The 13,256-nt window shown below is 35.4% G+C and overlaps 2 protein-coding genes across 3 annotated transcripts; both read left to right on the forward strand.

Moving 5' to 3' along the window:
- The first annotated feature begins 811 nt into the window (after positions 1–811).
- Positions 812–3,792, forward strand: LOC109174638 (WEB family protein At1g12150-like). 2 transcript variants are annotated; one of them, XM_019323904.1, is made up of 4 exons: positions 812–988; positions 1,066–1,503; positions 2,315–3,650; positions 3,695–3,792. In XM_019323904.1, exons 2-3 carry the CDS (start codon positions 1,198–1,200, stop codon positions 3,632–3,634), a joined length of 1,626 nt encoding a protein of 541 aa, XP_019179449.1. In that variant the 5' UTR covers positions 812–988; positions 1,066–1,197; the 3' UTR covers positions 3,635–3,650; positions 3,695–3,792. The 2 variants fall into 2 exon arrangements, with proteins under 2 accessions (XP_019179449.1, XP_019179450.1); XM_019323905.1 differs by having other exon boundaries at positions 1,074–1,503.
- A 3,573-nt stretch (positions 3,793–7,365) lies between these two features.
- On the forward strand, positions 7,366–8,371 carry LOC109174488. Its single transcript, XM_019323722.1, has 3 exons — positions 7,366–7,653; positions 7,862–8,098; positions 8,240–8,371. Exons 1-3 carry the CDS (start codon positions 7,366–7,368, stop codon positions 8,369–8,371), a joined length of 657 nt encoding a protein of 218 aa, XP_019179267.1.
- The last annotated feature ends 4,885 nt before the right edge of the window (positions 8,372–13,256 follow it).

The following is a 13,256-nucleotide window of genomic DNA, read 5'->3' on the forward strand; positions in this document are numbered from 1 at the left end:
TATGAAACACGTACTGTAATCCAGTGATTGTTGAAAACACTATTTATTGGCTAATGGGTGACTAATCTTACCCAAATTTGCCAACTTTATTTTATTGGAGTGACATCTTTGATTGAGTCAAAGCATGAATTAATAGGAGAAATTGAAGATGTTGTAACATTATGTTCAACAAATGAATTATAAAAATATTGTGCAATTATATATATATTCAGGTTCCCGTGCGGACAGTGCTTCTCGTGCGACCGTGCATTGATGCATTTCCTTGTGGTGCATTTCTAAACACTACGAATGCATTTTTGCATACTTAATGGTGAATCCGTACCAACCGCACAGGAAACACTGACCCGTTTTTAATTAGGGGATATGATTTTTAATCGAATAGGTACAGTAATCAAATATCATATATAGTTGTGTTTTAAAAAAGTAGTAAACCAAACACTAACTATAATTTTGATTCACATTTGTGGTGTAAACGTATGAACCAAACACACCCTAAAGTTAGCTGTTTTTAACCAACATATTAATTAAAATAATTAAAGAGTTAGACATGAAGATTTAAAAGCATAGGCCATACATAAAGAACGTACAAATTAAAAAATGCAATCCTTTGAAGGTGACCATTAACACTAGGAGGCATACATTTGTTTGGTTTAAATTTTAAATGCATTAGCGGCACAATATTCTCGTTTAGATACAAAATTAATGTACCACATTTTTGTTGCACAGAAATCGCCAAATATTGCTCCACCCTTTAATAGGGAAGAAGACAATTTGAAGCACAAATATTTGGTCAAGAAAGAAATTGGTTTGGAAGGAAAAATTTATATATCAAAAACCGCAGAAACCTCTCATCACATTTCTTGCTCCCATCATTTTATGGCTGTTCATACATGGCCGATTAACAGCTCTCACCTTTCATTCATCGATCAAACATTCCGTTTGGGACATAACTGAAAGCCGCCGCCGTTGAATTAATATAATTAATCAGGTACTATATATATAATTACATTAATCCTCGGATTTTAATTTCTTTGTTCATTATATATATGTATTAAGAATGTGCAGCAGGGCAGGCAGTGAAGAAGGTGAGCTGTGAATCCAAAAATATATGGAATCAGCGTAAACACGAGCCAGCAGAACCAGAAAGTGGAGACCGCCGCCGCCGGTTCTCCGAGGATAGCTGCCGGTTCTCCGAGGATGGCTGCTGGTTCTCCGAGGATGGCTGCCGGTTCTCCGAGGATGGCCGCAGGTTCTCCGAGGATGGCCGGCGGGTCTCCGATGGCTGCCGGTTCGCCGACGACGGGCGCTTCACCTAGACAATATTTTGGAAGTCCGACGTTCAGAGGGTCTCCGAGAACGGCGGAGGTGGGGGAGATAGACACCAGGGCTCCCTTTCAATCCGTGAAAGCAGCTGTTAGTTTGTTTGGAGAAGCGGGATCCTCTCCCAAATCGCCGGCAGCCCACGCCTTTAAAAAGACGACGGCTAATAAATCTCCTGAAGAGGTATCCATGCATATTGCATGCATAACAACCAACCACATAGCATTACTTCATTATTAAGTTTTGCTAGGGCATGAGAACCACATTTCCCGTGTCAATGTGTGAATTGTGTAACTTATAATGTCTGATTGTGCATTTACCTATAGATTATTATACATTCTACAACATTTATGTAACTATTTTAATTTGTGTTTTGAATTGTGCATCTTGTATGTCTGATTGTGCAATTCACATGTTCTCATCTTTGAGAATAGTAGTTTTCAATTGATCTCTCTCACACACACACACATATATATAGATAGAGGGTGGTGTTACTATGAGAACCATCCTCCAATGAGTCTATGAGAACTAATATAGTGCATTAAAAAATAGATCTATGAATGACGAGATCAATTGGAGTCCAAAATTTGAGTATGCATATGAGGCATGTGTTGTATGTAATTGTGGGATTCAAAATTCGTGTTTGCATATTAAGCATGTGTTGTGTGCAACATATGATATCTACACAACACATGCCCCATCTGCCACTGCAGGAAATTATGGAATTTCCAACCACCTGAAAGTGATCTTAAATCAAGGCGAAAGTCTTGTTCCGACCACTTTTGGTATCCGAAAAAAATCTTTATTGCTATTTGGGACAACTTTTTGCTTTCTACTCGATTTAAGATCACTTTTAGGTGGTTGGAAACTCCTCCAACTAATCTAATCCATAGATCTAATTTTTTAATGCACCAGATTGATACTCATAGACTCATGAGGAGTGGTTCTCACATATATATGATGACTATTATATATACATTGGTTGATTGTGCAGAGAGTGGTGGAGAAGGAAAGCCAGCTTCACATGGCCCTGAACCAACTGGACGCCTACAAGCTCCAACTCCGAAACTCGGAAGCCACAAAAGCCGAAGCCCTACGTGACCTTGAGGAAGCCAGGAAAACCCTCCAAGATCTATCCGCCAAGATTGGAACCATCAATAATCGCTCCGAACAACAACCACCAACCCAACCCCCGCCTACCGCCACCGCCACCGACGACTCCTCCCCGCAACGCCGCCGCGAAACAGACCAGCTCACCATTGACAACATCGCTTCCGCCGAAGAACTCAACTCCATAAAGCAACAGCTGGCGCAACTCCGGCACGACTTCGACGCCGCCATGGAAGCCAAAACCGCGGCCATCCAGAAGGCCTCGCGCGCCCAGAATTCCGCCGTGGTTAACCGCGAGCGAGTCATCGAGCTTTCCAAAGAGGTGGCCACCTTGCGTGAGGCCTTAGCTAAGCTCACCTCGTCTATCCACTCCCAATCCCAAGAAGAAGCCGTCATCGCCGCCAAACAGGCTTCCCTCAAATCTCTCCAGAAGGCCAAGGAAGACGCGGAGGCAAAGATGCAGGCTATCAATGAAGAATTTGACCCGGATAATCTCACCCAACATCTCAAGCTAAAGCTGGACGAAACAAATAACGAGATCGAAGTTTTGAGAGAGAAACTAAAGAACGCCAAATCTGCAGACTTGAATGCCTGGAAAACCGCAGCTTCTGAACTTGAAACCGCCAAGAAAGCCATGCAAGAAGTAGTTTCCCTGGAAAACTCACTTAGAACCCAGGTGGATTCCCTCCAGCAAGAACTGGAAAACAACCCAGATAACAAATCTCAACCCAAGTTATTGAAAACCAATAATAATCCCAGTAAAGAGGAGCTCAAAGAAACCATTAAAGAAGCAGATACCAAAGAGGACTTGGATTGTGATTATATAGCCTCAAAAATCCTGCAACTAACATCAGAAGCAGAGCTAGCTATCCGGGAAGCAGAAGAAATGAAGAGTTACGCTGAATCATTCAGGAAAGAAGCAGAAATCGCAAGGGTTGCCGCCAAAGAGGCAGAGGAGAAACTAGAAAGTGTTCTAAAAGAGGCAAAATCAACCAGGCTGCTGACTGCAGCAGATTCTTCATCAACAGCGCCCCCTGGAGGAGTTGCTGATCCACCTGCAATTTCAAAGTTAAATGGAACGATCAAATTGTCAAAGGGCGAATATGAATCTTTGAAAAAGAAAATCGAGCAGACAAAGAAACTACCTGACAGTAAGAGTAAGCGGTTGAGCATTACAAGCTGCCCTTCTGGATGCTTTAATTGAAGAAAGCAGAATGAAAGTGGGGGTATCTTCGATCTTCTTGTAGCCATCAAGGGCATGAAGTCATGAAGATCAGAGCCAATATGATGATCAAGAAGAAACCTTTTTCAGTGTATTTTATTTTTTCCCATTATTCACAGATTTTTGTTGACACTTTAATTTGTAACTGCTAAAAAAAAATCAAAATACAACTTTTTGTTTTTGTTTTTAATTACGAACCTAGCAGTAGAAATGGCAATTCCTTTTAATTTAATGGGTCTTGACGGGTGTAAATGACAACAACATGATGAGACCAATCTTAAATGTTATTGCGAGGACTCGAACCGTCATCACTTGGACGGTTTTGGATTTGCATCTGTCAAAGCACGCTTCAGGATAAAATATTCTAACTCCCCTTTAAACGTAAAATCTAGAAAAAATGATTCACGACATCAAGAGTCGGGCAGTACGATGCCCGCATACGAACGAATAGCAGTATGAGAGGGTTGTAGTGAACCCCGGAGCTCCGAGCAGTCGGTGAAGAAATCAACGGATGTGACCCTGCATTTTTTTAGCCACGACAAGGCTTCTTTCCCAGACTGCAGTATTTCGGGCCCTCCAAAGCTGATAAAGAACTGCTATAAACAGACCAATATTGTAACACCCCTAAAATTTAAAACCTTAAATGCTTATGAAATAAAGGCAATTCTATCATTAAACCTCGAAACAGTGCATAACTAAACATAAGTGTTTGAGGTGCTATGCCACATCTGAGCTGGAAAACTCAGATGCACAGGCTATACTATCTAAATATCCTCAAAACAGTGTCAATACATCATCATGGCACGCAGACCGATAAGAAAACTAACTAACTAAGCTTCGGGTCCTCTAGTGCGCTCCGGAGCTACTCATCTGTGCCTGAAAGCCAAATATATCTGTTCAGCGAATAATGCTGGTAATCCACTCCAACGCGTTAAAATACAATATATATATATATATATATATATATATATATATATATATATATATATATATATATATATATATATATATATATATATATATATATATATATATATATATATATATATCTATCTATCTATCTATATTAAAGCAAAACAAAGGGAGCAAAAAATCCCGCCCAAATGGAACGGCGACGTTTTGACAAAGGCGGATAATTTATTGTTAAAGCTTCGAAAAACGAAAGGTCTCCGATTTGAGTATAATACCTACAGTTTATATAAAACCTATTTTTTTTAAAATATATTTACGGCTGATCACTCTCCCATCCAATTGGATTGGAGAATCTATTTAATCCATACATAATCTCTAGGAATTTACTATGGGACATATGGGAGATTGAGCCCACGAACCCATACATATTCTCTAGGTATTTACTAGCTGTTTATTTCGAAGGAAATATAACGAAAGGTCATCAGACCTTATATATACATCACATACTCAATATACAAAGCTACTCAATACATTCGAAATTTCCATAGATAGAGATACTCTGATTCTTCTTCCCTTCCACAAAATGTTTGTCCTTGCTAGCCAAATATCTCCGATGAATACCAGGCAGGCTCTTAGGCTAAGGGTGGTCCGAGCATATCAGATTCCTGAGAGAAATGATCCATCGAAGATTAGATCAAAAGAAATTGTTTTCCATGATGAAGAGGTAAGCACCATTTAACAGTAGATAGAGATAAGCAGTTCAGCTTATCTATAATAGTTTTTTAAAGAGCCTTACATACAGTCTTTTTACATTTACAGTGATGATTGTTGTTATCTATACACATAGATTAGATATATATTTACAGGTCCTATTTTTGTTATTTACAAACACACAGGGTTCCTTCTTGCATGCTCATGTACCCAAAGAGTATGTTGAAAAGTACCTTAGCTGTTTTTCAGAAGGTTCAGTGTATGCTATAAAAAATTTTTGTGTGATCACAAACTTTTACTCATACAAAACCAGCCCACAGAAGTACATGATAAAATTTAACTATCAGACTATGGTTAAGGATTTAAAGCATGTGAAGTTTCCTATGAAAATGTATCGACTGAAGACCTTTAAAGAGATCAAATCTACTGAAGGCCTTGATGAGAAACACCTATTTGGTAATCTGTTCTCTCATTCAGTCTATCCTTTCCAAATAATTAGTAATTTTACTATTATTATATCATCTAATCCATTGTTTTGTAGATGTTATTGGTCGAGTTATTGAAATACACTGCCCAGAGGAGAAATTAATTAATGGGAAGAACTTCAGGCTGATTGACTTCACTCTTGAAGACACCGAGTACTACTGAAAATCACTACCTTTCTATCATTTTTTATTAATGCTGTTTTTCTAATATATTATCAAAAAATTTGTAGTGGAATACAACTAATGTGTACTTTGTGGGATGAACACGTAAGCAAGATTGAGGCATTCTACAATTCTACTTCACAAGAACCATTGTTGGTCTTGGTACAGTTTTGTAGGGCAAGGGTGTGTTTAAAAAGTAAGTACATTACATATTGTGTCTGTAACTATCTTATATTATCAATTACATCTTAAAAAGTCTTCTTAAAACATCTTTATAGCCTAATGCGTACTAATACTATTTTCTAAAAGGTGGTGATGTCAAGATTTGTAGCTCCTATGATGTAACACAGCTGCTTTTCAACCAAGAATCTCCCCCCTTTGAGGAGTTCAGGAAGAGGTTAGTCAATTAAAATTATTGCACTACTATCAGTTACATTATATTCCATTCTTATCTCTAATTCTTATATTATGTTCTGTATTACTTATATATTACAGGACGAGTCATGAACAGACACCAATGCGCAGTATTATATCGCAATCAAGTTTTAAGGAATGTAGTTCATATTCAGTTGCACTATCTGGTGATATGGAAGTGCGTACTATCAGTGAGATCTACAGAGACAAGGAGGTAGTATTTACATAAATTTAAACTTACTTTAAGAGATATATGCTGTCATCTTCACATTTGGAAAATGTGTCCTGTCTGAATGTCAATTGCTGAACTCCTCAGTACACTGGGCACTACAATCTGTAGTCTTATGCCTGCATTTCATATTTTGGATCAGATAAATGGTAACACAAATTGTGGAGATTTATAAAGTCTTATAGATCATAACATTGGTTACTTATCTAATTGAAGAATTTTAGACCACCATCTGTTGTGGCAGTTCTATTTTTTTTTTTTGGTTTTTGCAAGCATATACTCTCTAATAAACCCAAACCTGCAAAATCAGAACTGATATTTGTTAGTTTTGGATCAGATAAATGGTAACAGAAATTGTGGAGTGTGATAAAGTCTTATAGAGCCTAACATTGGTTACTTATCTAATTTAAGAATTTTAGACCACCATCTGTTGTGGCAGTTCTGTTTTTTGGTTTTTGCAAGCATATACTCTCTAATAAACCCAAACCTGCAAAATTAGAACTGATATTTGTTAGTTTTGGATCAGATAAATGGTAACAGAAATTGTGGAGTGTGATAAAGTCTTATAGAGCCTAACATTGGTTACTTATCTAATTTAAGAATTTTAGACCACCATCTGTTGTGGCAGTTATGTTTTTTGGTTTTTGCAAGCATATACTCTCTAATAAACCCAAACCTGCAAAATCAGAACTGATATTTGTTAGTTATATAACCTAATGATGATTAATAATTACTGATAGCTAAAGATTTTCAGAATTATATATTATATTATAGTTGCATCTCTAATTGTATAAAGTTGAATGCAGTTTGGAGATTTCTGGGTTGCAGCTAGGATTGTGTTCATTGATGATCCAGAGTGGTACTATGCTTCGTGTCGAACCAAGGGTTGCAACAAAAAGCTTAAGCTGAAAGGGAAGTGGCTGTGGTGTAGTACATGTGACAGAAATTGGGGTGATGGGACACTGAGGTACAGAGTTAAGGTTAGAGTTGTGGACTTGGATGGCAATGCTCATTTTCTTCTATGGGACAGGGAGTGCCTCGATCTAATTGGAATTAGTGCAGATGATTTGAAGGATACCCATACAAAGGTACTAATACTATTTCATCATGTCCTATACTATTAGCTTAGTACTACCAACTAAGCTATCTCATGAAAAACATTAATATAATGATCCAAATGAAAGGGTCTACCTAAGTATCCAGTTAATTCTCTTTGGACCACCTAAATGAAAAACATTAATATACTATAGCTTTCATAAGTATTGTATCTCTGTTAACTAATTGAATTACCTGCAGGGAAGAAAGGGTTTACCTAAGGAGCTTGAAACTCTAATCGGACAGAATCTGTTATTTCGAATTGCTGTGCGTAAGGAACAGTTCCAAAACTATCTCAATGCTTTCCCTGTTATGAGAATCATCACTGATGAAAAGATTGTAGAGAAGCACGCACCAGAGCTAATCCAAGTTTGGGACAGGGACCTCTCATCAAAGTTGGAGTTGGAGCTTACGGATGAGGACCTATGGGATATAGAGGTATACTTGCTGATCCAGAAACATGTTATAAGAATTCCTTTATAAACTAAGAGTATTTTACATTTACATTTTCACCATTTTGATGTGTAGGATATAGACCCAGCAAATGAAGCTTAAAGCCCTCTCCAAGTTGTTGCACAGAGACTGAACGAAGATAACAGTATTGAGAATGGAACCGTGAAGAGATCGCTAATTGATGAGTTTTCCAGCACACAAAGTTCTAAAAAAAGCAAGGACAGTGTTGTGAAGATTGAGAAAGAAACAGATTTGTAATGAATTAAATGGCTGACAATGTGCTCTTTTGGTTTTTTTTTTTTTTTGAATGATGGTTTTTGGTGACATTATTGTGTTTTTCGAACATCAGCTGGACTGAACCTTTTGATATGCAGTATGGTTTTTTTGTTTTAGTACCAAACATGTTAAACGTACTCGATTTGTGATATTCCTATTGCAGATTTTTTTTTTTCCAGAAATTGATGGCACATGCATAGAAAGATTGAAGAGATCATGGTAAAAGAATGCAAACGCTTGCAGACATGGTGGGAAAAGGTCAAGCAGATGGCAGGCATATCCCTAAAGACCAAACTGATGGCACACAAGTCAATTGAAGTAGCTGAAATCAACATTCAAAAGGACCATCAAATGGTTTATGTTAGCATGTAATATAGCTGACACTTTATAATTATGTAAGATTAAGGAACATTAGTGTAGGGTACTCATTAGGAACATACAAGTTTTACATTTGGAAGCTTTTTGTGCTCTAAATTTTAATGATTAAATAAGACTATTTTTATTCTAATGACTATTTGTAAAACTTATAAATATTGGTTATCCCTAAGTCTATACTTTGTTAATTATGTCACTTATACAGTTGGATACACTCACATGGAAGCATGTTGTCATCCAAAGAAATGTAACTAAACTAATAAAAACTGAATATTAAATTTAGTAGATCATATAAGGCAGCCAAAGTTAGTAGTACTACACTGCAACTGTAAATCCAAGTGTATTTGGTCTCTCAACAATCTATTACTAAATTCGTATTAGGATTAAAGCAATACAGTGCAACTGTATTTGATCTCTCAACAATTTGGCAAAGTGTCATAAATTAACAGGCATTCAATTATTTAAAAGATGAATGTGTGAGAAAAGCAAAAAAAAAAGTTCTATCACTTAATCATATTAGAGGACAAATAATAGTAAACAAAAGAACAAAGGGACACGTGTATATAAAAAATAGTCTTATCACTCCACAATATCAACACTAGATTAAGTAAACTATATAATACATTAGTTTTCAATGAAGTACAGTAACAGCTATCAGTGACCTAAAGCTATTGTTGGAAAGTAAAGTAAAAATGTGTTTCCAAGTACTCATAATTGAGAACTAAGGGACTTACCAGTTGTTGACAACAATCTACAGTTGATTATCTCCTCAATGACCTTTTATACAATATAGATTGTGTTGCATCTTACCTGCAGTTGAACCAACAACCGTTAAATTTAAAATACGACTTGCAGCAACTTAATTAGGATCTTAGTGCTTATTAGGGACTTACCAATTGTTGACAACAATTTTGGTGAAAAGCAAGCGTCCTCAATTAATGTTAGTTGAAGACCTTTTGATGTGCAGTTTACCTGCATTTGGGGGATTTCGAATTAACTGAATAACTGCCTTAAAGTACTACTTGGTTAGGAACAATGTAAGGAAATTATTCTGCTTAACTAACATGTGAAATCACATTAGATTGAGCCATACCAGGGTATTAAAACTTATCTTTTAGACGTCCGAAGCAACTGTTAATACAATATTCTGGACTCCAACTTTGTATCTATGAAGCATCCACAAATTATTGGACATAAATACAATGTAGGTGTACCAGCTTACCTGCAATTGGAGGATTACAATTAAACAAATTAAATCATCATTAACATTAGATAATTTATCAACACTCAAAGAATATCATTATTCGTGTGTATCTTTATTGTAAATCACATTAGATGGACAACAAACTTATCTTTAAGGCCCCCCCCCCCCCCCCCCCCCCCCGAAGCATGTGTAAATACAACAGTCTCAAACACAGATCTTTATCAAATAAAACCTATCACAACCATAAGTATTTGTGGGCTTGAACCGACTACTGTCTACCTGCAAAACAACATATATATTATGATATTATGTTACCTAAATAAGAAACCTATTCACATTCCAATCAAATTTGATAATTCCAGTTTAGTATGAAAGCAATTACTAATAATATTCATCTACTTATGTTAATGGACTTCCAGGTGCATTAAGTACCACAACTAACCCTTTCAGTATTCCAAAAGCCATTATAATGGCCAGTTTCCAATGTTGCTTCCAAATATTAATTGAGTAGTTCTTTACAACTATATAATCAACACAGAGAGATTAAACACCTGTTTTAAACACCACCTAAACAATTCCTTATTCTAACCAATACATCTCCCTAAGAACACATGAGGAAACTTACATCTACAACAACCATTGGTTCGAAGAGGAAGCATCCCAGCAACAACCAAGGTAAATCTATATACACTTCTATCTTTATTATAGCTATCTGTCTTCCTATATAGATAGAGATTATAAGAAATTTATGGGTACACTGTAAAAAAAATAATAAAAATATACTTATTAAACAACGGATTCTAACTTCTCGGACTCCAAATTAAAAATCATCCTATAAATTCAACGGTTAGCAAAATTCATATGCATGTGTTGTATACTCGGATTACTTCTACATATTTAGTAGATAAACGGTATCAAAATCCCTATTTATATATACATCTGAACAACGTAGATTAATTAGGTTAGAAATACATACCCAATTTTGTTGTTAGTTTCCAAATCGAATAGCTGAACCACCGATTCTGAAAAATGGTCACCGACTCGAATCAAACACATTGTTGACCAAGAATGTCCGATCTCTATGTACCCATGAACTCCGGAGACTATAGTGTTCACCGGATCGAAGCAATGCGTTGATAGTCCAGATCAAACCTCCGATTTGTGGCTGTGACCGTACTATGAACACTCAGACGTCGAGTATGCCGAGAGCTATTTGTCAGTCGATTCTCCACACAAACATCATCTTCATCGTCAATCCATAGTACAGAGTACACGAGACTCACCAATCGAACCCTAACCCCTTACTTAGCTCCATTTTTAGAGAGAGAAACCAGGTTGATTGCCCGGCGAAATGAGCTCACAACTGAGCGTTCAAGGGATTAGGAAAGCGACATCATCGAGACCCATCTCACTGTCATTTCCATTTTAATTATTATTATTATTATTATTATTATTATTATTATTATTATTATTATTATTATTATTATTATTATTATTATTATTATTATTATTATTATTATTATTATTATTATTATTATTATTATTATTATTAGTACTGTTATTATTCTTTGTATTATTATTATTATTAGAATTATTATTAGTATTAGTATAATTGTTATAGTATTATTAGTCTAAAAGTTTCTGATGATTTCTATTATTAGTATGATTGTTATTATTAGTATTTTGGTTATTATTGTTCTTATAAATAATTGTTAGCCAAATATTAATCTCCATCATCAATGTGCTTATTATAAGAACAAATGCGTTCCAATTATGCTATTTAATATTTAAAGGTTATTAGTAATAAAAATAATAAAACTATTACGAAGATTAATAGCATTTTCCTTATTTCTAAAAATCGAGACATTGCTATACAAAAAGATTTGCATTATTATTATTATTAGTATTATTATTATTATATTATTAAAAGATATATAATTATATAATATTATCATGACATATTACGAAAAAAATAATGTGATAATATGGTTAAATATAAAAATTGCAAGATTAGTTTAAAATTATCGGTATTATTATACAGTACAATAGTGACATCATTTACGAACTCTTATTGGATAATTACAGTATAATTTGTTATTATTGTCAAAAAGTGTTCCAACGAACGATTTATGATATTTGATAGATATATGTGTTTACGCTGCAGCGAATGAGAATAGTAATATCATTGATGAAGCCTATATGTCGCCAATTGAATCCAGCCGGAATGCAGGCAATAGTAAACCGCTTATTGGTGTTTTCCAAAGTTCGCTAAGTACGCCATTAAGTATTGTTACAAATGGTAAGTTTGGCCTTTAAAACAATGTATATCCTTAGTCAATAAGTTGGTAATATAGACTTCATACTGTAATCCACAACTTCAAGCGTAATTAGTACGACAATTCGGCATACACCGCTGCAAGAGTTGAGTTGCAGAATACCGTTAAGCAACATATCAAATAGTACGAATCTCAAACATTACTTTTCGCGTTCAGTTTTGTAGATGATATGAATGGAATTAGTAAAATGCTATACTTAACATTCTAACATATGTTTTGTGTGGCTTTTATACGATTAAGGCAAATTGCGCTCGAGATGAGGGGGGTCGTGATAAACCACTTAGTACAAAGCGTCGCAATCGTTCGTTCGACCTAAATAGATCACCAGATTCGCAACTAGGTATAAATTGTTAATTAAATAATAATATACTTATTACTTATATTAAAATAAAACCCTTGAGTTCAGTTTTTTGTAAGGATCTTTCTTATTTATTTGTTAATAATAGTCGTTGTTTCTGCATTTTGACAATTTCTTCTCGGATACGAAGGACAATACATACTACATCAACGGAAAATTTTAGTAGCAGAATGCCGTTTAGCAACGTAGCAAATAGTATGAACTTCAACAAATATAAATAAATATTGTAATAAGAGTATATAGTCAAATCGTTTAATTATTAGTCTAACAAACTTTGTCTAAAATATCTGTTTCATTATAGCAAATTGCGGTACGGTCAATGATGACCACGGCAAAACGCCTACCTGTAACCGTCAAACTTGCGCCTTCGACTTAAACCGAACACCAAATTCGCAAATAGGTATAAATATATATCGAGGGATAGAAGATAAATTTTTAAATTTAGGCAGTTATAATGTTTAAGTAAATATGTAATCATATTGACTTTTAATGACATATTGTTTTTTTTAGGGTTTGAAAGTAATGGTTGTATTACAAATGACAATAATATGCAAATAGTTGTTGTAGAGCCGGAGAGTCAACCCATCGAGCATT

Source organism: Ipomoea nil, unplaced genomic scaffold (genome assembly GCF_001879475.1).
Source record: "Ipomoea nil cultivar Tokyo-kokei standard unplaced genomic scaffold, Asagao_1.1 scaffold0642, whole genome shotgun sequence".
NCBI lineage: Eukaryota > Viridiplantae > Streptophyta > Magnoliopsida > Solanales > Convolvulaceae > Ipomoea > Ipomoea nil.

What these genes read in the sequence shown, in the direction of transcription:
- LOC109174638 (XM_019323904.1), top strand. Translation starts at nt 1,198, where the DNA reads ATGGCTGCTGGTTCTCCGAGGATGGCTGCCGGTTCTCCGAGGATGGCC. An exon ending in CTAATAAATCTCCTGAAGAG is followed by an intron (nt 1,504 to 2,314) that starts GTATCCATGCAT and finishes TTGATTGTGCAG; the next exon opens with AGAGTGGTGGAGAAGGAAAG.
- LOC109174488 (XM_019323722.1), top strand. Translation starts at nt 7,366, where the DNA reads ATGCAGTTTGGAGATTTCTGGGTTGCAGCTAGGATTGTGTTCATTGAT. An exon ending in TGAAGGATACCCATACAAAG is followed by an intron (nt 7,654 to 7,861) that starts GTACTAATACTA and finishes AATTACCTGCAG; the next exon opens with GGAAGAAAGGGTTTACCTAA. An exon ending in AGGACCTATGGGATATAGAG is followed by an intron (nt 8,099 to 8,239) that starts GTATACTTGCTG and finishes GTTGTTGCACAG; the next exon opens with AGACTGAACGAAGATAACAG.